Raw genomic sequence first — 25,382 nt, 5'->3', positions numbered from 1 at the left:
CAGGTCGGGGGGCTCTGTCCCCATTCCTGGGGGTCCCTGTCCCCATTCCTGGGGGTCTCTGACCCTCACCTGTCCCCAGGTGTCCCTCACCTGTCCCTCACCTGTCCCTCACCTGTCCAGGTGTTCACTTGCGGCCCCTCCCTGCACTGGGTGCTGCTGACGGGCTCTGGGTGCCCCATTCCCGGGGGTCCCTGTCCCCAGGTGTCCCCAGGTGTGACCAAGTGTCTCACCTGTCCCTCACCTGTCCCAGGTGTTCACCTGCAGCCCCTCCCCACACTGGGTGCTACTGACGGGCTCCGGGTGCCCCATTCCCGGGGGTCCCTGTCCCCATTCCCAGGGGTCCCTGTCCCCATTCCCGGGGGTCTCTGGGTGTCCCTGGTTGTCCCCAGGTGTCTCACCTGTCCCTCACCTGTCCCAGGTGTTCATCTGCGGCCCCTCCCCGCACTGGGTGCTGCTGACAGGTCGGGGGGCGCTGCGCCTGCACCCCATGGGCATCGACGGCCCCGTGGAGTCCTTCGCACCTTTCCACAACGTCAACTGCCCCAAGGGCTTCCTGTACTTCAACCGCCAGGTGAGCGCACCTGGGCACACCTGGGCACACCTGGGGGGCACCAGGACTGCCCCAGGGGCTTCCTGTACTGCAACCGCCAGGTGAGCGCACCTGGGCACAGCTGGGCACAGCTGGGCACAGCTGGGGGAGGGGCTGAACTGCCCCAAGGGCTTCCTGTACTTCAACCGCCAGGTGAGCGCACCTGGGCACACCTGGGGGAGGGGCTGAACTGCCCCAAGGGCTTCCTGTACTGCAACCGCCAGGTGAGCGCACCTGGGCACACCTGGGCACACCTGGGGGAGGGGCTGAACTGCCCCCAGGGCTTCCTGTACTTCAACTGCCAGGTGAGCACACCTGGGCACAGCTGGGCACACCTGGGGGGCACCAGGACTGCCCCAAGGGCTTCCTGTACTTCAACCGCCAGGTGAGCACACCTGGGCACAGCTGGGCACAGCTGGGCACAGCTGGGGGAGGGGCTGAACTGCCCCAAGGGCTTCCTGTACTTCAACCGCCAGGTGAGCACACCTGGGCACACCTGGGCACAGCTGGGCACAGCTGGGGGAGGGGCTGAACTGCCCCAGGGGCTTCCTGTACTGCAACCGCCAGGTGAGCGCACCTGGGCACACCTGGGCACACCTGGGCACAGCTGGGGGGCACCAGGACTGCCCCAAGGGCTTCCTGTACTTCAACCGCCAGGTGAGCGCACCTGGGCACAGCTGGGCACATTTGGAGAGAGCCCAGACCCTTTTTGGGGTGACTTTGGGATATTTTGGGTGAATTCTGGGATATTTTGGGTGTGTCAGGGTGAGCTCAGGATCAGTGTCCTCCCCCACACCTGTGCTGTGACACACCTGAGCCATTCTGGGATATTTTGGGTGTGTCAGGGTGAGCTCAGGATCAGTGTCCTCCCCCTCACCTGTGCTGTGACACACCTGAGCCATTCTGGGATATTTTGGGTGTGTCAGGGTGAGCTCAGGATCAGTGTCCTCCCCCTCACCTGTGCTGTGACACACCTGAGCCATTCTGGGATATTTTGGGTGTGTCAGGGTGAGCTCAGGATCAGTGTCCTCCCCCTCACCTGTGCTGTGACACACCTGAGCCATTCTGGGATATTTTGGGTGTGTCAGGGTGAGCTCAGGATCAGTGTCCTCCCCTCACCTGTCCTGTGACACACCTGAGCCATTCTGGGATATTTTGGGATCAGGGTGAGCTCAGGATCAGTGTCCTCCCCCTCACCTGTGCTGTGACACACCTGAGCCATTCTGGGATATTTTGGGTGTGTCAGGGTGAGCTCAGGATCAGTGTCCTCCCCCTCACCTGTCCTGTGACACACCTGAGCCATTCTGGGATATTTTGGGATCAGGGTGAGCTCAGGATCAGTGTCCTCCCCCACACCTGTCCTGTGACACACCTGAGCCATTCTGGGATATTTTGGGATCAGGGTGAGCTCAGGATCAGTGTCCTCCCCCTCACCTGTCCTGTGACACACCTGAGCCATTCTGGGATATTTTGGGATCAGGGTGAGCTCAGGATCAGTGTCCTCCCCCTCACCTGTGCTGTGACACACCTGAGCCATTCTGGGATATTTTGGGAGTGTCAGGGTGAGCTCAGGATCAGTGTCCTCCCCTCACCTGTCCTGTGACACACCTGAGCCATTCTGGGATATTTTGGGTGTGTCAGGGTGAGCTCAGGATCAGTGTCCTCCCCCTCACCTGTCCTGTGACACACCTGAGCCATTCTGGGATATTTTGGGTGTGTCAGGGTGAGCTCAGGATCAGTGTCCTCCCCCTCACCTGTGCTGTGACACACCTGAGCCATTCTGGGATATTTTGGGTGTGTCAGGGTGAGCTCAGGATCAGTGTCCTCCCCCTCACCTGTGCTGTGACACACCTGAGCCATTCTGGGATATTTTGGGTGTGTCAGGGTGAGCTCAGGATCAGTGTCCTCCCCCACACCTGTCCTGTGACACACCTGAGCCATTCTGGGATATTTTGGGTGTGTCAGGGTGAGCTCAGGATCAGTGTCCTCCCCCTCACCTGTGCTGTGACACACCTGAGCCATTCTGGGATATTTTGGGTGTGTCAGGGTGAGCTCAGGATCAGTGTCCTCCCCCTCACCTGTCCTGTGACACACCTGAGCCATTCTGGGATATTTTGGGTGTGTCAGGGTGAGCTCAGGATCAGTGTCCTCCCCCACACCTGTGCTGTGACACACCTGAGCCATTCTGGGATATTTTGGGATCAGGGTGAGCTCAGGATCAGTGTCCTCCCCCTCACCTGTCCTGTGACACACCTGAGCCATTCTGGGATATTTTGGGATCAGGGTGAGCTCAGGATCAGTGTCCTCCCCCACACCTGTCCTGTGACACACCTGAGCCATTCTGGGATATTTTGGGATCAGGGTGAGCTCAGGATCAGTGTCCTCCCCCTCACCTGTGCTGTGACACACCTGAGCCATTCTGGGATATTTTGGGTGTGTCAGGGTGAGCTCAGGATCAGTGTCCTCCCCCTCACCTGTGCTGTGACACACCTGGGCCATTCTGGGATATTTTGGGATCAGGGTGAGCTCAGGATCAGTGTCCTCCCCCTCACCTGTGCTGTGACACACCTGAGCCATTCTGGGATATTTTGGGTGTGTCAGGGTGAGCTCAGGATCAGTGTCCTCCCCTCACCTGTGCTGTGACACACCTGAGCCATTCTGGGATATTTTGGGTGTGTCAGGGTGAGCTCAGGATCAGTGTCCTCCCCCTCACCTGTCCTGTGACACACCTGAGCCATTCTGGGATATTTTGGGTGTGTCAGGGTGAGCTCAGGATCAGTGTCCTCCCCCTCACCTGTCCTGTGACACACCTGAGCCATTCTGGGATATTTTGGGTGTGTCAGGGTGAGCTCAGGATCAGTGTCCTCCCCCTCACCTGTCCTGTGACACACCTGAGCCATTCTGGCTGTTTCAGGGTGAGCTCAGGATCAGTGTCCTCCCGGCCTACCTGTCCTACGACGCGCCCTGGCCCGTGCGGAAGATCCCCCTGCGCTGCACCGCCCACTACGTCGCCTACCACGTGGAGTCCAAGGTGGGCACACCTGGGCACACCTGGGCACGCCCACAGTACTCTTGGGCACACCTGGGCATGCCCAGAACACACCCACAGTACCCTTGGGCACACCTTGGTACGCCCAGAACGCACCCAAGCATACCTACAATACACCTGGGAACAGCCATAATACACCTGGGCACAGCCAGGCACACCTGGGCACACCCACAGTATAGCAGGGCACACCTGGGTATGGGCAGGACACACCTGGGCACACCCACAATATACCTGGGCACATCTGGGTATGGTCAGGACACTCCTGAGCACACCTGGGCATATCCACAATATACCTGGGCACACCCAGAACACACCCAAGCATACCTGCAATACACCTGGGAACAGCCATAATACACCTGGGCACAGCCAGGCACACCTGGGCACACCCACAGTACAGCTGGGCACACCTGGGTATGGGCAGTACATTCCGGGGCACACCTGGGCACACCTGGTTATGGTCAGAACACACCTGGGCGCAGCCAGGACACACCCATAGTACAGCTGGGCACACCCACAATATACCTGGGCACATCTGGGTATGGTCAGGACACTCCTGAGCACACCTGGGCATATCCACAATATACCTGGGCACACCTGGGCACACCCAGAACACACCCAAGCATACCTGCAATACACCTGGGAACAGCCATAATACACCTGGGCACAGGCAGGCACACCTGGGTGCACCTGGGTATGGTCAGAACACACCTGGGCACAGGCAGGCACACCTGGGCACGCCTGGGCACACCCACAGTATAGCTGGGCACACCTGGGTATGGGCAGGACATTCCAGGGCACACCTGGGTATGGCGAGGACACACCTGGGCACACCCACAGTACAACTGGGCACACCCACAATACACCTGGGCACACCTGGGTATGGGCAGGACACACCTGAGCGCAGCCAGGACACACCTGGGCACACCTGGGTATGGGCAGGACACACCTGAGCGCAGCCAGGACACACCTGGGCACACCTGGGTATGGGCAGGACACACCTGAGCGCAGCCAGGACACACCTGGGCATACCCACAATACACCTGGGCACACCTGGGTATGGGCAGGACACACCTGGGCACAGCCAGGCACACCTGGGCACACCCACAACACACCTGGGCGCATTTGGGTATGGTCAGGACACTCCTGAGCACAGCTGGGCATATCCACAATATACCTGGGCACACCTGGGCACAGCCAGGACACACCCAGAACACACCTGGGCACACCCAGAACTCACCTGGGCACATCTGGACACACCCAGAAATCACCTGGGCATAGCCAGGACACACCTGGGCACAGCTGGGCATGCCCAGAATACACCTGGCAGCACCCAGAACAGAGCTGGGCACAGTCTGAACACACCTGGGTACACCTGGGCACACTCAGAACACACCTGGACGCAGCCAGGGCACACCTGGGCACAGCCAGGACACACCTGTGTATGGTCAGGATACAGCTGGGCACACCTGGGCACAGCCACAACACACCTGGACACACCCAGACCTCACCTGGGCACACCCACAACACACCTGGGCACAGCCAGAACACACCTGGACACACCCAGGGCTCACCTGGGCACACCTGGGGGCAGGCTGGGCACACCCTGGGCACCTATGGGCGCACCCACAACGCACCTGGGCACTCTTGGGCGCACCTGGGTATGGTCAGGACACACCTGGGCACATCTGGGAACACCTGCATCACACCTAGGCATACCCCACAACACACCTGGGCACAGCTGGGCATGGCCAGGCACACCTGGGCACAGCCACAACACACCTGGGCACACTGGGGACACACCTGGGCACACCTGGGCATGGCCAGGCACACCTGGGCATGGCCAGGACACACCTGGGCACACCTGGGCACAGCCACAACACACCTGGGCACACCTGGGCATGGCCAGGACACACCTGGGCACACCTGGGCACAGCCACAACACACCTGGGCACACTGAGGACACACCTGGGCACACCTGGGCATGGTCAGGCACACCTGGGCACACTGAGGACACACCTGGGCACACCTGGGCATGGTCAGGACACACCTGGGCACACCTGGGCACAGCCCGAACTTGCCTGGGGGGAGGTCCTGGGGGATTCTGGGGAGTCCTGGGGGGGTCCAGGTGATGTTGGGGGGTCCCAGGGGGGTCCCTGAAGTGCCCCTCCCCCCCCAGGTGTACCCGGGGGGTTTTGGGGGGGTCCCAGTGGGGTCTCAGCCGTGCCCCTCCCCCCCCAGGTGTACCCGGGGGGTTTTGGGGGGTCCCAGGGGGGTCTCAGCCGTGCCCCTCCCCCCCCAGGTGTACCCGGGGGGTTTTGGGGGGTCCCAGGGGGGTCTCAGCCGTGCCCCTCCCCCCCCAGGTGTACGCGGTGGCCACCAGCTCCCCCCACCCCTGCACGCGGATCCCGCGCATGACGGGGGAGGAGAAGGAGTTCGAGAGCATCGAGAGAGGTGAGGGCACCTGGGCACACCTGGGATAGACCTGGGGGCACCTGGGATAGACCTGGGGGCACCTGGGCACACCTGGGATAGACCTGGGGGCACATGGGATAGACCTGGGCACACCTGGGGGCACCTGGGCACACCTGGGATAGACCTGGGGGCACCTGGGCACACCTGGGATAGACCTGGGCACACCTGGGCACACCTGGGATAGACCTGGGCACACCTGGGATACACCTGGGATAGACCTGGGGGCACCTGGGATAGACCTGGGGGCACCTGGGCACACCTGGGATAGACCTGGGGACACCTGGGATAGACCTGGGACACCTGGGATAGACCTGGGGGCACCTGGGATAGACCTGGGGACACCTGGGCACACCTGGGATAGACCTGGGGGATGTAACTGGCACATCTGGGCACACCTGGGGGCACCTGGGCACACCTGGGATAGACCTGGGGACACCTGGGCACACCTGGGCGCACCTGGGATAGACGTGGGGGCACCTGGGCACACCTGGGATAGACCTGGGGACACCTGGGCACACCTGGGGACACCTGGGCACACCTGGGATAGACCTGGGGACACCTGGGCACACCTGGGATAGACCTGGGGGCACCTGGGCACACCTGGGATAGACCTGGGGACACCTGGGGACACCTGGGATAGACCTGGGGACACCTGGGCACACGTGGGATAGACCTGGGGGCACCTGGGCACACCTGGGATAGACCTGGGATAGACCTGGGGACACCTGGGCACACCTGGGCGCACCTGGGATAGACGTGGGGGCACCTGGGGACACCTGGGATAGACCTGGGGGCACCTGGGCACACCTGGGATAGACCTGGGGGCACCTGGGATAGACCTGGGGACACCTGGGCACACCTGGGATAGACCTGGGGGATGTAACTGGCACATCTGGGCACACCTGGGGGCACCTGGGCACACCTGGGATAGACCTGGGGGATGTAACTGGCACATCTGGGCACACCTGGGGGCACCTGGGCACATCTGGGATAGACCTGGGCACACCTGGGATATACCTGGGGGCACCTGGGCATACCTGGGGGATGTAACTGGCACACCTGGGCTCACCTGGGATAGACCTGGGGGCACCTGGGATAGACCTGGGGACACCTGGGCACACCTGGGGGCGCCTGGGGGTGTAACTGTCACACTTGGAGGCACCTGGGGACACACCTGGGAACAATTGGGGGCACATGGGGATACACCTGGGGCACACCTGGGGGGTGTAACTGTCACACCTGGGCACACCTGGGGGCCCCTGGGCACACCTGGGGGGTGTAACTGTCACACTTGGGGACACCTGGGGACACCTGGGGACATTCCCAAATTCCCTCTGTGTTCCCCCAATCCCACTGCCCCCAATCCCAGTGTCCCCAGTCACAATCCCAGTGTTCCCAGTGTCCCCAGTCCCAGGGTCCCCAGTGTCCCTGGTGTCCCCCTAACCCGCTGTCCCCAGTCCCAGTGTCCTCGGTCCCCGTGTCCCCAATCCCACTGTCCCCACTGTCCCCAATCCCAGTTCCCCCAGTGTCCCCAGTCCCAGTGTCCTCAATGCCCCCAGTGTCCCCAGTGTCCCCCCTACCCATGTCCCCAGTCCCACTGTCCCCAGTCCCAGTGTCCCCAGTCCCAGTGTCCCCAGTGTCCCAGTGTCCCCCATCCCAGTGTCCCCAGCATTCCCAGCGTCCCCAGTGTCCCCAGTCCCAATGTCCCTGCTGTCCCCCTAACCCAGTGTCCCCAATCCCAATCTCCCCAGTGTCGCCACTGTCCCCAGTCCCAGTGTCCCCAATCCCAGTGTCCCCAGTGTCCCCGCTGTCCCCCCTACCCACTGTCCCCAATCCCACTGTCCCCAGTCCCACTGTCCCCAAACCCAGTGTCTCCAGTCCCGGTGTCCCCAGTGTCCCAAGTCCCGTTGTCCCCAATCCCAGTGTCCCCAGTCCCAGTGTCCCCACTGTCCCCAGTGTCCCCAGTCCCAGTGTCCCCACTGTCCCCAGTGTCCCCACTGTCCCCACTGTCACCCCTGACCATCTGTCCCCAGTCCCAGTATCCCCAATCCTGGTGTCCCCAATCCCAGTGTCCCCAGTCCCAGTGTCCCCAGTGTCCCTAGTGTCCCCAGTGTCCCCGCTGTCCCCGTGACCGTCTGTCCCCAATCCCAGTGTCCCCAGTGTCCCCACTGTCCCACTGTCCCCAATCCCAGTGTCCCTGCTGTCCCCGTGTCCCCACTGTCCCCGTGACCGTCTGTCCCCAATCCTGGTGTCCCCAGTCCCGTTGTCCCCAATCCCAGTGTCCCCAATCCCAGTGTCCCCAGTCCCAGTGTCCCCAGTGTCCCTGCTGTCCCCGTGTCCCCGCTGTCCCCCTAACCCTCTGTCCCCAATCCTGGTGTCCCCAATCCCAGTGTCCCCAGTCCCAGTGTCCCTAGTGTCCCCAGTGTCCCTGCTGTCCCCGTGTCCCCGCTGTCCCCGTGACCGTCTGTCCCCAATCCCAGTGTCCCCAATCCCAGTGTCCCCAGTGTCCCCGTGTCCCCGCTGTCCCCGTGACCTCTGTCCCCGTGTCCCCAGACGAGCGCTACGTCCCCCCCCAGCAGGAGGCCTTCAGCATCCAGCTCATCTCGCCCGTCAGCTGGGAGGCCATCCCCAACACCAGGTGGGACCCCAAAAATCCCACCAGGTGGGACCCCAAAAATCCCAAACCCCGCAGTGACCCCGTCCCCAACACCAGGTGGGACCCCAAAAATCCCACCAGGTGGGACCCCAAATCCCAAACCCCGCAGTGACCCCGTCCCCAACACCAGGTGGGACCCCAAAAATCCCACCAGGTGGGACCCCAAAAATCCCACCAGGGACCCCAAATCCCAAACCCCGCAGTGACCCCGTCCCCAACACCAGGTGGGACCCCAAAAACCCCACCAGGTGGGACCCCAAAAATCCCAAACCCCCACAGTGACCCTGTCCCCAACACCAGGTGGGACCCCAAAAATCCCATCAGGAACCCCAAATCCCAAACCCCGCAGTGACCCCGTCCCCAACACCAGGTGGGACCCCAAAAATCCCACCAGGGACCCCAAATCCCAAACCCCGCAGTGACCCCGTCCCCAACACCAGGTGGGACCCCAAAAACCAGGTGGGACCCCAAAAATCCCATCAGGAACCCCAAATCCCAAACCCCGCAGTGACCCCATCCCCAACACCAGGTGGGACCCCAAAAACCCCACCAGGTGGGACCCCAAAAATCCCACCAGGTGGGACCCCAAAAATCCCACCAGGTGGGACCCCAAAAAATCCCAAACCCCCGCAGGGACCCCATCCCCAACACCAGGTGGGACCCCAAAAACATCCTGGGACCCCAAAAATCCCATCAGGGACCCCAAAAAATCCCAAACCCCCGCAGTGACCCCATCCCCAACACCAGGTGGGACCCCAAAAAATCCCAAACCCTGCAGTGACCCCGTCCCCAACACCAGGTGGGACCCCAAAAATCCCACCAGGTGGGACCCCAAAAATCCCACCAGGTGGGACCCCAAATCCCAAACCCCCGCAGCGACCCCATCCCCAACACCAGGTGGGACCCCAAAAACATCCTGGGACCCCAAAAATCCCACCAGGTGGGACCCCAAAAAATCCCAAACCCCCACAGTGACCCCGTCCCCAACACCAGGTGGGACCCCAAAAACATCCTGGGACCCCAAAAATCCCACCAGGGACCCCAAAAATCCCACCAGGTGGGACCCCAAATCCCAAACTCCTGCAGTGACCCCATCCCCAACACCAGGTGGGACCCCAAAAATCCCACCAGGGACCCCAAAAAATCCCACCAGGGACCCCAAAAACATCCTGGGACCCCAAAAATCCGATCAGGGACCCCAAAAATCCCAAACCCTGCAGTGACCCCGTCCCCAACACCAGGTGGGACCCCAAAAAATCCCAAACCCCCGCAGTGACCCCATTCCCCAACACCAGGTGGGACCCCAAAAACATCCTGGGACCCCAAAAACACCGACCAGGGACCCCAAATCCCAAACCCCCGCAGGGACCCCATCCCCAACACCAGGTGGGACCCCAAAAATCCCACCAGGTGGGACCCCAAAAACATCCAGGGACCCCAAATCCCAAACCCCCGCAGTGACCCCGTCCCCAACACCGGGTGGGACCCCAAAAATCCCACCAGGTGGGACCCCAAAAATCCCAAACCCCGCAGTGACCCCGTCCCCAACACCAGGTGGGACCCCAAAAACATCCAGGGACCCCAAAAGCACCCTCAGGAACCCCAAAAATCCCATCAGGAACCCCAAAAATCCCACCAGGGACCCCAAATCCCAAACCTCTGCAGTGACCCCATCTCCAACACCACGTGGGACCCCAAAATCATCCTGGGACCCCAAAAATCCTTCAGGAACCCCAAAAATCCCATCAGGAACCCCAAAAACACCCTCAGGAACCCCAAATCCCAAACCCCCTCAGTGACCCCATCCCCAACACCAGGTGGGACCCCAAAAATCCCACCAGGGACCCCAAAAACATCCTGGGACCCCAAAAATCCCACCAGGGACCCCAAAAATCCCAAACCCTGCAGTGACCCCGTCCCCAACACCAGGTGGGACCCCAAAAATCCCACCAGGGACCCCAAAAACATCCTGGGACCCCAAAAATCCCATCAGGGACCCCAAATCCCAAACCCCCACAGTGACCCCGTCCCCAACACCAGGTGGGACCCCAAAATTCCCACCATGGACCCCAAAAATCCCATCAGGGATCCCAAAAACACCCTCAGGAACCCCAAATCCCAAACCCTGCAGTGACCCCATCCCCAACACCAGGTGGGACCCCAAAAACATCCAGGGACCCCAAAACGTCCCCATGAGACCTCAAAATATCCCTGGGAAACCCCAAAAATCCCATCACGAACCCCAAAAATTCCATCACGAACCCAAAAAATTCCATCAGGAACCCCAAAAATCCCATCAGGAACCCCAAAAATTCCATCAGGAACTCCAAAAATTCCATCAGGAACCTGAAAAACCTTTCAGGAACTCCAATAAACTCTTCAGGAACCCCAAAAATCCCATCAGGAATCTCAAAGATCCCATCAGGAACCCCAAATATCCCTTCTGGAACCCCAACAATTCCATCAGGAACCCCAAAAATTCCATGGGAACCTCAAAGATCCCATCAGGAACCCCAGAAATTCCACTGGGAACCTCAAAAATCCTCTCAGGAACCCAAAAAACCTTCAGGAACCCAAAAAACCCATCAGGAACTCCAAAGATCCCATCAGGAACCCCAAAAATCCTCCTGGGAACCTCAAAATTCCATCAGGAAGCCCAAAAAACCATCAGGAACCCCTAAACCCCTGCAGGAACCCCAACAATTCCATCAGGAACCCCAAAATTCCATCAGGAACTCCAAAACTTCATCAGGAACGCCAAAAATCCCATCAGGAATCCAAAAAACCTTTAGGAACTCCAAAGATCCCATCAGGAACCCCAAAAATCCTCCTGGGAACCCCAAAAATTCCATCAGGAACCTGAAAAACCTTTCAGGAACTCCAATAAACTCTTCAGGAACCCCAAAAATTCCATCAGGAACTCAAAGATCCCATCAGGAACCCCAAACCCCTTCTGGAACCCCAACAATTCCATCAGGAACCCCAAAAATTCCACTGGGAACCTCAAAGATCCCATCAGGAACCCCAGAAATTCCATTGGAATCTCAAAAATCCCATCAGGAACCCCAAAAATTATTCAGGAACCCCAAAACTTCATCAGGAACCCCAAAAATCCTTCAGGAACCCAAAAACCCATCAGGAACCCCAAAAATCCCATCAGGAATCCAAAAAACCTTCAGGAACTCCAGAGATCCCATCAGGAACCCCAAAAATCCTCCTGGGAACCCCAAAAATTCCACTGGGAACCTCAAAAATTCCATCAGGAACCCCAAAAAACCTTCAGGAACCCCAAAATTCCATCAGGAACCCCAAAAATCCTCTCAGGAACCCAAAAAACCCATCAGGACTTCTAAATATCCTTCAGGAACCCCAAACCCCTTCAGGAACCCCAAAAATTCCATCAGGAACCCAAAAAATCCTTCAGGAACCCCCAAACCCCTTCAGGAATTCCAAAGATCCCATCAGGAACCCCAAAAATTCCACTGGGAACCTCAAAGATCCCATCAGGAACCCCAGAAATTCCATTGGAATCTCAAAAATCCCATCAAGAACCCCAAAAATTATTCAGGAACCCCAAAACTTCATCAGGAACCCCAAAAATCCTCTCAGGAACCCCAAAAATCCCATCAGGAACCCCAAAAATTATTCAGGAACCCCAAAACTTCATCAGGAACCCAAAAAACCCATCAGGAACTCCAAAGATCCCATCATGAACCCCAAAAATCCTCCTGGGAACCTCAAAATTCCATCAGGAATCCCAAAAATCCCATCAGGAACTGAAAAATCCTTCAAGAACCCCTAAACCCCGTCAGGAATTCCAACAATTCCATCAGGAACCCCAAAAATTCCATCAGGAACCTGAAAAACCTTTCAGGAACTCCAATAAACTCTTCAGGAACCCCAAAAATCCTCCTGGGAACCTCAAAGATCCCATCAGGAACCCAAAAAATTCCATCAGGAACCCAAAAATCCTTCAGGAACCCCCAAACCCCTTCAAGAACCCCGAAAGTTCCACTGGGAACCTCAAAGATCCCATCAGGAACCCCAAAAAACCTTCAGGAACCCAAAAAATCCTCTCAGGAAGCCCAAAAATTCCATCAGGAACCCAAAAATCCTTGAAGAACCCCCAAACCCCTTCAGGAACCCCGAAAATTCCACTGGGAACCTCAAAGATCCCATCAGGAACCCCAGAAATTCCACTGGGAACCTCAAAAATCCTCTCAGGAACCCAAAAATCCCATCAGGAACCCAAAAAATTCCATCAGGAACCCAAAAATCCCATCAGGAATCCAAAAAACCTTCAGGAGCCCCTAAACCCCTTCAGGAACTCCAAAAATCATCTCAGGAACCCCAAAAAATCCTTCAGGAACTCCAAAAATTCCATCAGGAACCCCAAAACTTCACCAGGAACCCCAAAAATTCTTCAGGAACCCCAAAATCCCATCAGGAACCCCAAAAATCCTCTCAGGAACCCCAAAATCCCATCAGGAACCCCAAAAATTCATCAGGAACCCCAAAAATTCTTCAGGAACCCCAAAACTCCCATCAGAAACTCCAAAAATCCTCTCAGGAACCCCAAAAATTCCATCAGGAACCCCTAAACCCCTTCAGGAACCCCGACAATTCCATCAGGAACCCCAAAAATTCTTGCTGGGAGCTGCAAAAACCCCACCTTTGCCCACCTGAGCTCACCTGTGCCTACCTGAGCTCACCTGTGCCCACCTGAGCTCACCTGGAGCCTCAGCGTGGCCCTGGAGGGCTCAGAACCCATCACCTGTGTGGGCTTTGTGTCCCTGGGGCACCACCTGAGCCACCCCGAACCCCCCTGGTGTCACCTGTGCCCACCTGGTGTCACCTGTGCCCACCTGGTGTCACCTGTGCCCAGGGTCGCCCTGGATGGGCGGGCCCACATCACCTGCACGGGGGGGACCTGAGGCGTCACCTGAGCACCCTGGGGTGCCCCTGTGGCCCCGCCCTGACCCCACCCTCTCCTCACCTGTGCCCACCTGGTGTCACCTGTGCTCACCTGTGCCCAGGGTCGCCCTGGAGGAGCAGGCACATGTCACCTGCACGGGGGGGACCTGAGGCGTCACCTGAGCACCCTGGGGTGCCTCTGTGGCCCCGCCCTGACCCCACCCTCTCCTCACCTGTGCCCACCTGGTGTCACCTGTGCCCAGGATTGCCCTGGAGGAACAGGCACATGTCACCTGCATGGGGTGACCTGAGACCCCTGAGGCGTCACCTGAGCACCCTGGGGTGACTCCTGACCCCACCCTGACCCTCCCCATGCCTCACCTGTGCCCACCTGGTCTCACCTGTGCCCACCTGGTCTCACCTGTGCCCACCTGGTCTCACCTGTGCCCACCTGTGCCCGGGATCGCCCTGGAGGAGCAGGCACACATCACCTGCATGGGGTGACCTGAGACCCCTGGGGCACCACCTGAGCCCCACCTGGGGTGACCCCTGACCCCACCCTGACCCCACCCTCTCCTCACCTGTGCCCACCTGGTCTCACCTGGTCCCACCTGTGCAGGATGGAGCTGGAGGAGTGGGAGCACGTCACCTGCCTGAAGGGATGTGTCCCTGGGGCATCACCTGTGCCCCACCTGGGGTGACCCCTGACCCCACCCGACCTCCTCATGTCTCACCTGTGCCCACCTGGTCTCACCTGTGCCCACCTGTGCAGGATCGCCCTGGAGGAGCGGGCACACGTCACCTGCACGGGGTGACCTGAGACCCCTGGGGCACCACCTGTGCCCCACCTGGGGTGACCCCTGACCCCCCCATGTCTCACCTGTGCCCACCTGTGCCCACCTGTGCAGGATCGCCCTGGAGGAGCGGGCACACGTCACCTGCACGGGGTGACCTGAGACCCCTGGGGCACCACCTCAGCCACACCTGGGGTGACCCCTGACCCCACCCTGACCCTCCCCATATCTCACCTGTGCCCACCTGTGCAGGATGGTGCTGGAGGAGCGGGCACACGTCACCTGCATAAAGTGATGTGTCCTTGGGGCATCACCTGAGCCACACCTGGGGTGCCCCTCTGACCTCCCCCCCATGTCTCACCTGGTCTCACCTGTGCCCACCTGGTCCCACCTGTGCAGGATGGCGCTGGAGGAGCGGGCACACGTCACCTGCATGGGGTGACCTGAGACCCCTGGGGCACCACCTGAGCCCTGCAGCCCCACCTGGGGTGACCCCTGACCCCACCCTGACCCTCCCCATGTCTCACCTGGTCTCACCTGGTCCCACCTGTGCAGGATGGCGCTGGAGGAGCAGGCACACGTCACCTGCATGGGGTGACCTGAGACCCCTGGGGCACCACCTCAGCCACACCTGGGGTGACCCCTGACCCCCCCATGTCTCACCTGGTCTCACCTGTGCAGGATGGCGCTGTAGGAGTGGGAGCACGTCACCTGTATGAAGGGATGTGTCCCTGGGGCACCACCTGAGTCACCTGGGGCATGTCTCACCTGTCCATGTCTTACCTGAGCCCCACCTGGGGTGACCCCTGACCCCACCCTGACCCCCCCATGTCTCACCTGGTCTCACCTGTGCAGGATCGCCCTGGAGGAGTGGGAACACGTCACCTGCACAGGGTGACCTGAGACCCCTGGGGCACCACCTGAGCCACACCTGGGGTGTCCCCTGACCCCACCCTGACCCTCCCCATATCTCACCTGTGCCCACCTGTACAGGATCACCCTGGAGGAGCGGGCACACGTCACCTGCATGGGGTGACCTGAGACCCCTGGGGCACCACCTGAGCCCCACCTGGGGTGACACCTGACCCCCCCTCCCCCATGTCTCACCTGTGCTCACCTGGTCCCACCTGTGCAGGATGGAGCTGGAGGAGTGGGAGCACGTCACCTGCATGGGGTGACCTGAGACCCCTGGGGCATCACCTGAGCCACACCTGGGGTGTCCCCTGACCCCACCCTGACTCTCCCCATGTCTCACCTGGTCTCACCTGTGCCCACCTGGTCTCACCTCTGCCCACCTGTGCAGGATGGAGCTGGAGGAGTGGGAGCACGTCACCTGCATGGGGTGACCTGAGACCCCTGGGGCACCACCTGAGCCACACCTGGGGTGACCCCTGACCCCACCCTGACCCCCCCCATGTCTCACCTGTGCCCACCTGTGCAGGATCGCGCTGGAGGAGTGGGAGCACGTCACCTGTATGAAGTGATGTGTCCCTGGGGCATCACCTGAGCCACACCTGGGGTGACCCCTGACCCCACTCTGACCCTCCCCATGTCTTACCTGTGCCCACCTGTGCCCACCTGGTCTCACCTGGTCCCACCTGTGCAGGATCGCGCTGGAGGAGTGGGAGCACGTCACCTGCATGAAGACGGTGTCGCTGCGCTCCGAGGAGACGGTGTCGGGCCTCAAGGGCTACGTGGCCGTGGGCACCTGCCTGATGCAGGGCGAGGAGGTCACCTGTCGGGGCAGGGTACGTACCTGGGCACACCTGGGGGTGTCACACCTGGGCACACCTGGGGGCACACCTGGGGTCCCACCTGGGGGCGTCACACCTGGGGTGTCACACCTGCCTGATGCAGGGCGAGGAGGTCACCTGTCGGGGCAGGGTACGTACCTGGGCACACCTGGGGGCACACCTGGGGTCACACCTGGGCACACCTGGGGGCACACCTGGGGGCACACCTGCCTGATGCAGGGCGAGGAGGTCACCTGTCGGGGCCGGGTACGTACCTGGGCACACCTGGGGGCACACCTGGGCACACCTGGGGTCACACCTGGGGGCACACCTGGGCACACCTGGGGTCACACCTGCCTGATGCAGGGCGAGGAGGTCACCTGTCGGGGCCGGGTATGTACCTGGGTACACCTGGGGGCACACCTGGGCACACCTGGGGGTGTCACACCTGCCTGATGCAGGGCGAGGAGGTCACCTGTCGGGGCAGGGTACGTACCTGGGCACACCTGGGGGCACACCTGGGCACACCTGGGGTGTCACACCTGGGGGCACACCTGGGCACACCTGGGGTGTCACACCTGCCTGATGCAGGGTGAGGAGGTCACCTGTCGGGGCCGGGTACGTACCTGGGCACACCTGGGGGCACACCTGGGGTCACACCTGCCTGATGCAGGGAGAGGAGGTCACCTGTCAGGGCAGGGTACGTACCTGGGCACACCTGGGGTCACACCTGGGCACACCTGGGGGCACATCTGGGGTCACACCTGCCTGATGCAGGGCGAGGAGGTCACCTGTCGGGGCAGGGTACGTACCTGGGCACACCTGGGGTCACACCTGGCACACCTGGGCACACCTGGGGTCACACCTGCCTGATGCAGGGCGAGGAGGTCACCTGTCGGGGCCGGGTACGTACCTGGGCACACCTGGGCACACCTGGGGGCACACCTGGGGTCACACCTGCCTGATGCAGGGCGAGGAGGTCACCTCTGGGGGCCGGGTACGTACCTGGGCACACCTGGGGAATGTTCTGAGGACCATGGGGACACTTTTGGGACACCTGTGGGGCTCTGAAGGTGTTCTGGGGGGACACCTGGAGAGTTCCAGGACACACCTGGAGGGTCCCAGGACTCACCTGGGGGTGCAGGACACATCTGGTCTGCCCGTGACTCACCTGGGCTGTCCATGGCTCACCTGGGCTGTCCATGGCTCACCTGTCCATGTCTCACCTGTCCACGTCTCACCTGGTCTGTCCATGTCTCACCTGTCCATGTCTTACCTGGTCTGTCCATGTCTCACCTGTCCATGTCTCACCTGTCCACGTCTCACCTGTCCACATCTCACCTGGTCTTGTCCATGTCTCACCTGTCCACGTCTCACCTGTCTGTGTCTCACCTGTCCATGTCTCACCTGTCAGATCCTGATCCTGGACGTGATCAAGGTGGTGCCAGGGGGTCCATGGCTCACCTGTCTTTCCATGGCTCACCTGTGCGTGTCTCACCTGTCAGATCCTGATCCTGGACATGATGGAGGTGGTGCCAGGGGGTCCATGGCTCACCTGTCTGTCCATGGCTCACCTGTCTGTCCATGTCTCACCTGTCCATGTCTCGCCTGTCAAATCCTGATCCTGGACGTGATCGAGGTGGTGCCAGGGGGTCCATGGCTCACCTGTCTGTGTCTCACCTGGTCTGTCCATGTCTCACCTGTCCATGTCTTACTTGGTCTGTCCATGTCTCACCTGTGCATGTCTCACCTGTCCATGTCTTACCTGGTCTGTCCATGTCTCACCTGTCCATGTCTTACTTGGTCTGTCCATGTCTCACCTGTGCATGTCTCACCTGTCCATGTCTTACCTGGTCTGTCCATGTCTCACCTGTGCGTGTCTCACCTGTCAGATCCTGATCCTGGACGTGATCGAGGTGGTGCTGGTGGATCTCAGGGCACACCTGTCTGTCCATGGCTCACCTGTGTGTGTCTCACCTGTCACATCCTGATCCTGGACGTGATCGAGGTGGTGCCAGGGGGTCCATGGCTCACCTGTCCATGGCTCACCTGGTCTGTCCATGGCTCACCTGTCCATGTCTTACCTGATCTGTCCATGGCTCACCTGTCCATGGCTCACCTGTCTGTCCGTGTCTCACCTGTGCGTGTCTCACCTGTCAGATCCTGATCCTGGACGTGATCGAGGTGGTGCCAGGGGGTCCATGACTCACCTGTCCATGTCTCACCTGTCCATGACTCACCTGTCCATGTCTCACCTGTCCGTGTCTCACCTGTCCTTGTCTCACCTGTCCATGTCTCACCTGTCAGATCCTGATCCTGGACGTGATCGAGGTGGTGCCAGGGGGTCCATGGCTCACCTGTCCATGTCTCACCTGTCCATGTCTCACCTGTGCGTGTCTCACCTGTCAGATCCTGATCCTGGACGTGATCGAGGTGGTGCCAGGGGGTCCATGGCTCACCTGTCCATGGCTCACCTGTCCATGTCTCACCTGTCCATGTCTCACCTGTCCATGTCTCACCTGTGCGTGTCTCACCTGTCAGATCCTGATCCTGGACGTGATCGAGGTGGTGCCAGGGGGTCCATGTCTCACCTGTCCATGTCTCACCTGTGCGTGTCTCACCTGTCAGATCCTGATCCTGGACGTGATCGAGGTGGTGCCCGAGCCGGGGCAGCCGCTGACCAAGAACAAGTTCAAGGTGCTCTACGAGAAGGAGCAGAAGGGACCCGTGACCGCCCTGTGCCACTGCCACGGCTACCTGGTGTCTGCCATCGGCCAGAAGGTACACCTGGGCACACCTGGGCACACCTGGGTACAGCTGGGTACACACCTGGGCACACCTGGGCACACCTGGGCACACACCTGATCACACCCGTGACCGCCCTGTGCCACTGCCACGGCTACCTGGTGTCTGCCATCGGCCAGAAGGTACACCTGGGCACACCTGGGCACACCTGGGCACAGCTGGGTACACACCTGGGTACACCTGGGTACACACCTGATCACACCCGTGACCGCCCTGTGCCACTGCCACGGCTACCTGGTGTCTGCCATCGGGCAAAAGGTACACCTGGGCACACCTGGGCACACCTGGGTAACCACCTGTGCCACTGCCACGGCTACCTGGTGTCTGCAATAGGGCAAAAGGTACACCTGGGCACACACCTGGGCACACCTGGGTACACACCTGAACACACCTGAGTACACCTGGGCACACCTGGGCACACCTGGGCACACACCTGGGCACACCTGGGTACACACCTGATCACACCCGTGACCGCCCTGTGCCACTGCCACGGCTACCTGGTGTCTGCAATAGGGCAAAAGGTACACCTGGGCACACCTAGGTACACACCTGAACACACCTGGGCACACCTGGGTACACCTAGGTACACACCTGGGTACACACCTGAACACACCTGGGCACACCTGGGTACACACCTGAACACACCTGGGCACACCTGGGCACACCTGGGTACACCTGGGCACACCTGGGTACACACCTGAACACACCTGGGCACACCTGGGCACACCTGGGCACACCTGGGTACCCCTGGGCACACCTGGGCACACACCTGGGCACACCTGGGCACACACCTGGGCACACCTGGGTACAGCTGGGTACCCACCTGTGCCACTGCCACAGCTACCTGGTGTCTGCCATCGGCCAGAAGGTACACCTGGGCACACCTGGGCACACCTGGGTACACACCTGTGCCACTGCCACGGCTACCTGGTGTCTGCAATAGGGCAAAAGTTACACCTGGGCACACACCTGGGCACACCTGGGTACACACCTGAACACACCTGAGTACACCTGGGCACACCTGGGCATACCTGGGCACACCTGGGTACACACCTGAACACACCTGGGCACACCTGGGCACACACCTGGGCACACCTGGGTACACACCTGATCACACCCGTGATCGCCCTGTGCCACTGCCACGGCTACCTGGTGTCTGCAATAGGGCAAAAGGTACACCTGGGCACACCTGGGTACACCTGGGCACACCTGGGCACACCTGGGCACACCTGGGCACACACCTGGGCACACCTGGGCACACACCTGGGCACACCTGGGCACACCTGGGTACACACCGGTGCCACTGCCACAGCTACCTGGTGTCTGCCATCGGCCAGAAGGCACACCTGGGCACACCTGGGCACACCTGGGTACCCACCTGGGTACACCTGGGTACACACCTGATCACACCCGTGACTGCCCTGTGCCACTGCCACGGCTACCTGGTGTCTGCAATCGGGCAAAAGGTACACCTGGGCACACCTGGGCACACCTGGGCACACCTGGGTACACCTGGGTACACCTGGGTGCACACCTGAACACACCTGGGCACACCTGGGCACACCTGGGTACACACCTGGGCACACCTGGGCACACCTGGGTACACACCTGAACACACCTGGGCACACCTGGGAACACCTGGGCACACCTGGGTACACCTGTGGTGACCTCGGTGTGTCCCTGTGTCCCCTCAGATCTTCTGTGGAGCCTAGAGGCCAACAGCCAATCTTGGTGGCCACTCAAAGTGGGTTCAGCTTGGTGACCTGAGATGTCCCCAAGGTGTCAGAGGCCACCATGAGGTCAAAGACCTCTACGGTGACCTCGGGGTGTCCCCTGTCCCCTCAGATCTTCTGTGGAGCCTGAAGGCCAACAGCCAATCTTGGTGGCCACTCACCGTTGGGTTCAGATTGGTGACCTGAGATGTCCCCAAGGAGGTGTCAGAGGCCACCATGGGGTTGAGGACCTCCATGGTGGCCTTGGGGTGTCCCCTGTCCCCTCAGATCTTCCTGAGGAGCCTGAAGGACAATGGGATGGTGGTGGTGGCCACTCAACGTCAATTGGGTTTGGGTTGGTGACTTGAGGTGCCACCCAGGAGGTGCCAGAGGCCACCATGGGGTTGAGGACCTCCATGGTGACCTCGGGGTGTCCCCTGTCCCCTCAGATCTTCCTGTGGAGCCTGAAGGACAACGAGCTGACGGGCATGGCCTTCATCGACACGCAGCTCTACATCCACCAGATGATCAGCGTCAAGAGCTTCATCCTGGCCGCCGACCTCATGAAGAGCATCTCGCTGCTGCGCTACCAGGAGGAGAGCAAGACCCTGTCCCTCGTCAGCCGGGTCAGCCACCGGGCCACCAAACCCCCCTCGGGGCCACCAAACTGCCACAGGGCCACCAAACCCACCCTGGGGCCACCAAACTGCCACAGGGCCACCAAACCCACCATGGGGCTACTAAACCCACCCTGGGGCCACCAAACTGCCACGGGGCCACCAAACACACCCTGGGGCCACCAAACCTTCCCAGGGCCACCAAACCCACCCTGGGGCCACCAAACTGCCACAGGGCCACCAAACCCCCCTCGGGGCCACCAAACTGCCACGGGGCCACCAAACTACCATGGGGCTACTAAACCCACCTCAGGGCCACCAAACACACCATGGGGCCACCAAACTGCCACGGGCCCACCAAACCCCCCTCGGGGCTACTAAACCTCCCTCGGGGCCACCAAACTGCCACGGGGCCACCAAACCTTCCCAGGGCCACTAAACCCACCATGGGGCCACCAAACTGCCACAGGGCCACCAAACACACCCTGGGGCCACCAAACTGCCACAGGGCCACCAAACTGCCATGGGTCCACCAAACCCACCTTGGGGCCACCAAACCCCCCTCAGTGCCACCAAACCTTCCCAGGGCCACCAAACTGCCACGGGGTCACCAAACCCACCATGGGGCCACCAAACCCACCCTGGGGCCACCAAACTGCCACGGGGCCACTAAACTGCCATGGGCCCACCAAACCCCCCTCGGGGCTACTAAACCCACCGTGGGACCACCAAACCCCCCTCAGGGCCACCAAACTGCCACGGGGCCACCAAACCTTCCCAGGGCCACTAAACCCACCCTGGAGCCACCAAACTGCCACCGGGCCACCAAACTACCATGGGGCTACTAAACCCACCTCGGGGCCACCAAACTCCCCTCGGGGCCACCAAACCTTCCCAGGACCACCAAACCCCCCTCGGGGCCACCAAACTGCCATGGGACCAGTAAACCTTCCCAGGGCCACCAAACTGCCATGGGGCCACCAAATCCCCCTCAGGGCCACCAAACTGCCACGGGGCCACCAAACTGCCACGGGGCCACTAAACTGCCACGGGGCCACCAAACACACCATGGGGCCACCAAACTGCCATGGGGCCACCAAACCCCCCTCGGGGCCACAAAACCCACCTTGGGGCCACCAAACCTTCCCAGGGCCACCAAACTGCCCTGGGGCCACCAAATCCCCCCTGGGGCCACCAAACCCCCCTGGGGCCACCAAGCCCCCCTGGGGCCACCAGGGACAGGGAGGGCACACCCACAGGAAGGGAGGGCCACCAGGGGGGTTGGGTGGGAGCTGAGAGGTGCCCAGGGGACCTGGGGACACCTCCAGGGACACCTGGGGGACCTGGGGACACCTCCAGGGACACCTGAGGGACCTGGGGACACCTCCAGGGACACCTGGGGGACCTGGGGACACCTGAGAGACCTGGGGACACCTGAGGAACCTGGGGACACCTGAGGAACCTGGGGACACCTGAGAGACCTGGGGACATCTCCAGGGACACCTGAGGGTCCTGGGGACACCTGAGGGACACTGGGGGACACCTGGGGATCCTGGGGGACACTTGGGGGAACTGGGAGACACCTGAGGATCCTGGGGACACCTGAGGGACACAGGGGGACACCTGAGGGACCTGGGGACACCTGGGAACACCTGAGTGACCTGGGGACGTCTCCAAGGACACCTGGGTGACCTGGGGCACCTGAGAGACCTGGGGACACCTGGGGATCCTGGGTGACACCTGGTGGACCTGGGGACATCTCCAGGGACACCTGGGGGACCTGGGGACACCTGAAGGTCCTGGGTGACACCTGGGGACCCTGGGGGACACCTGAGAGACACTGGGGGACACCTGAGGGTCCTGGAGGACACCTGGGGATCCTGGGGGACACCTGGGGATCCTGTCGGACCTGGGGAACACCTGAGGATCCTGGGGACATCTGAGGGTCCTGGGGGACATTGCTGGGGGACACCTGAGGGACCTGGGGGACACCTGAGTGACACGGGGGGACACCTGGGGATCCTGGGGGACCTGGGGGACACCTGATGATCCTGGGGACACCTGAGGGACAGAGGGGGACACCTGGGGGACACTTGGGGGACCTGGGGGACACCTGAGGGTCCTGGGGACACCTGAGGGTCTTGGGGGACATTGCTGGGGGACACCTGAGGGACCTGGGTGACACCTGAGGGACCTGGGGGACACCTGAGGGACACTGGGGACACCTGAGGATCCTGGGGACACCTGAGGGACAGAGGGGGACACCTGGGGATCCTACGGGACACTTGGGGGACCTGGGGGACACCTGAGGATCCTGGGGACACCTGAGGGACACGGGGGGGGACATTGCTGGGGGACACCTGAGGGACCTGAGTGACAGCTGAGGGACACGGGGGGACACCTGGGGATCCTGGGGGACCTGGGGGACACCTGAGGATCCTGGGGACACCTGAGGGACAGAGGGGGACACTTGGGGGACCTGGGGGACACCTGAGGGTCCTGGGGACACCTGAGGGACACGGGGGGGACATTGCTGGGGGACACCTGAGGGACCTGGGTGACACCTGAGGGACACGGGGGGGACATTTCTGGGTGACACCTGAGGGACACTGGGGGCTCTTGGAGGACCCTCGGAGGTGGCAGCCCAAGGCTCTGGGGGTCACCTGGGGGTCTCGGGTGGTGCCCAGGTGATGGTGACAGGGGTGTCCCCGCAGGACGCCAAGCCGCTGGAGGTCTACAGCGTGGACTTCATGGTGGACGGCACCCAGCTGGGATTCCTGGGTACGGCACAGCCGGCGCGCGGCGGGACGGCGGGGGAGGGGCGGGGGGGTTGGGGGGGTTGGGGGGGTTTGGGTTGGGTTCAGTTGGGTTCGGGTTGGGTTTGGGTTGGGTTCAGTTGGGTTTGGGAGGGGTTTGGGTGGGTTTGGGTGGGTTTGGTTGGGGTTGAGTTTGGGAGGGATTTGGTTGAGTTCAGTTGGGTTTGGGTGAGTTTGGGTTGAGTTTAGTTGGGTTTGGGTCGGTTTGGTTGGGTTTGGGTGGCTCAGGATGGATTCGTTGGGTTCCGATGAGTTTGGGTGGGTTTGGGTGGGTTTGGGTTGAGTTTGGGTTGGGTTTGGGTTGGGTTTGGGTGGGTTTGGGTTGAGTTTGGTTGGGTTTGGGTTGGGTTTGGGTTGGGGCTGGTTGGGTTTGGTTGGGTTTGGGTTGGGGCTGGTTGGGTTTGGTTGGGTTTGGGTTGAGTCTGTGTTGAGTTCAGTTGGGTTAGGGTGGGTTAGGGTGGGTTTGGGTGGGTTTGGGTTGGGTTTGGGTTGAGTTCAGTTGGGTTTGGGTTGGGTTTGAGTTGGGTTTGGGTGGGTTTGGGTTGAGTTTAGTTGGGTTTGGGTGGGTTGGGCTGGGTTGGGTTGGGTTTGGGTTTGGGTTGGGTTTGGGTGGGTTTGGGTTGGGTTTGGGTTGGGTTTGGGTTGAGTTCAGTTGGGTTTGGGTGGGTTGGGCTGGGTTGGGTTGGGTTGGGTTTGGGTTGGGTTTGGGTGGGTTTGGGTTGGGTTTGGGTTGGGTTTGGGTGGGTTTGGGTGGGTTGGGTTGGGTTTGGGTGGGTTTGGGTTGGGGCTGGTTGAGTTTGGTTGGGTTTGGGTGGGTTTGGGTTGGGTTGGCTTTGGGTGGGGTTTGGGTTGGGTTCAGTTGGGTTTGGTTGAGTTTAGTTGAGTTTAGTTGGGTTTGGTTGGGTTTGGTTGGGTTTGGGTGGCTCAGGATGGATTCGTTGGGTTCCGATGAGTTTGGGTGGGTTTGGGTGGGTTTGGGTGGGTTTGGGTTGGGTTTGGGTTTGGGTTAGGTTGGGTTTGGGAGGGTTTGGGGTGAGTTTGGGGTGGGTTTGGGTGAGTTTGGGTTGGGTTTGGGTGGGTTTGGGTGGGTTTGGTTGGGTTGGGTGGGTTTGGGTGGGTTTGGGTGGGTTTGGGTGGGTTTGGGTAGGTTTGGGTGGGTTTGGGTGGGTTTGGGGTGGGTTTGGGTGGGTTTGGGTTGGGTTTGGGTTGGGTTTGGGTGGGTTTG

At 60.8% G+C, this 25,382-nt stretch overlaps 1 protein-coding gene across 4 annotated transcripts in view; it reads left to right on the top strand.

Moving 5' to 3' along the window:
- The window catches only part of CPSF1 (cleavage and polyadenylation specific factor 1), a 130,987-nt gene that overhangs the window by 89,608 nt on the left and 15,997 nt on the right, over positions 1-25,382 (top strand). For all 4 annotated transcript variants that reach the window (XM_059868611.1, XM_059868620.1, XM_059868628.1 and 1 more), the window contains exons 25-32: positions 419-571; positions 3,504-3,620; positions 5,999-6,089; positions 8,664-8,748; positions 16,081-16,222; positions 18,836-18,988; positions 21,174-21,350; positions 24,056-24,122. In XM_059868611.1, coding sequence (XP_059724594.1) covers positions 419-571; positions 3,504-3,620; positions 5,999-6,089; positions 8,664-8,748; positions 16,081-16,222; positions 18,836-18,988; positions 21,174-21,350; positions 24,056-24,122 — 985 coding nt within the window. The remainder of the gene's footprint in view (positions 1-418; positions 572-3,503; positions 3,621-5,998; positions 6,090-8,663; positions 8,749-16,080; positions 16,223-18,835; positions 18,989-21,173; positions 21,351-24,055; positions 24,123-25,382) is intronic.

This window comes from Haemorhous mexicanus, chromosome 1 (assembly GCF_027477595.1).
Source record: "Haemorhous mexicanus isolate bHaeMex1 chromosome 1, bHaeMex1.pri, whole genome shotgun sequence".
In the NCBI taxonomy this organism is placed as follows: domain Eukaryota; kingdom Metazoa; phylum Chordata; class Aves; order Passeriformes; family Fringillidae; genus Haemorhous; species Haemorhous mexicanus.
This window is presented reverse-complemented; position numbering and strand designations above follow the sequence as displayed.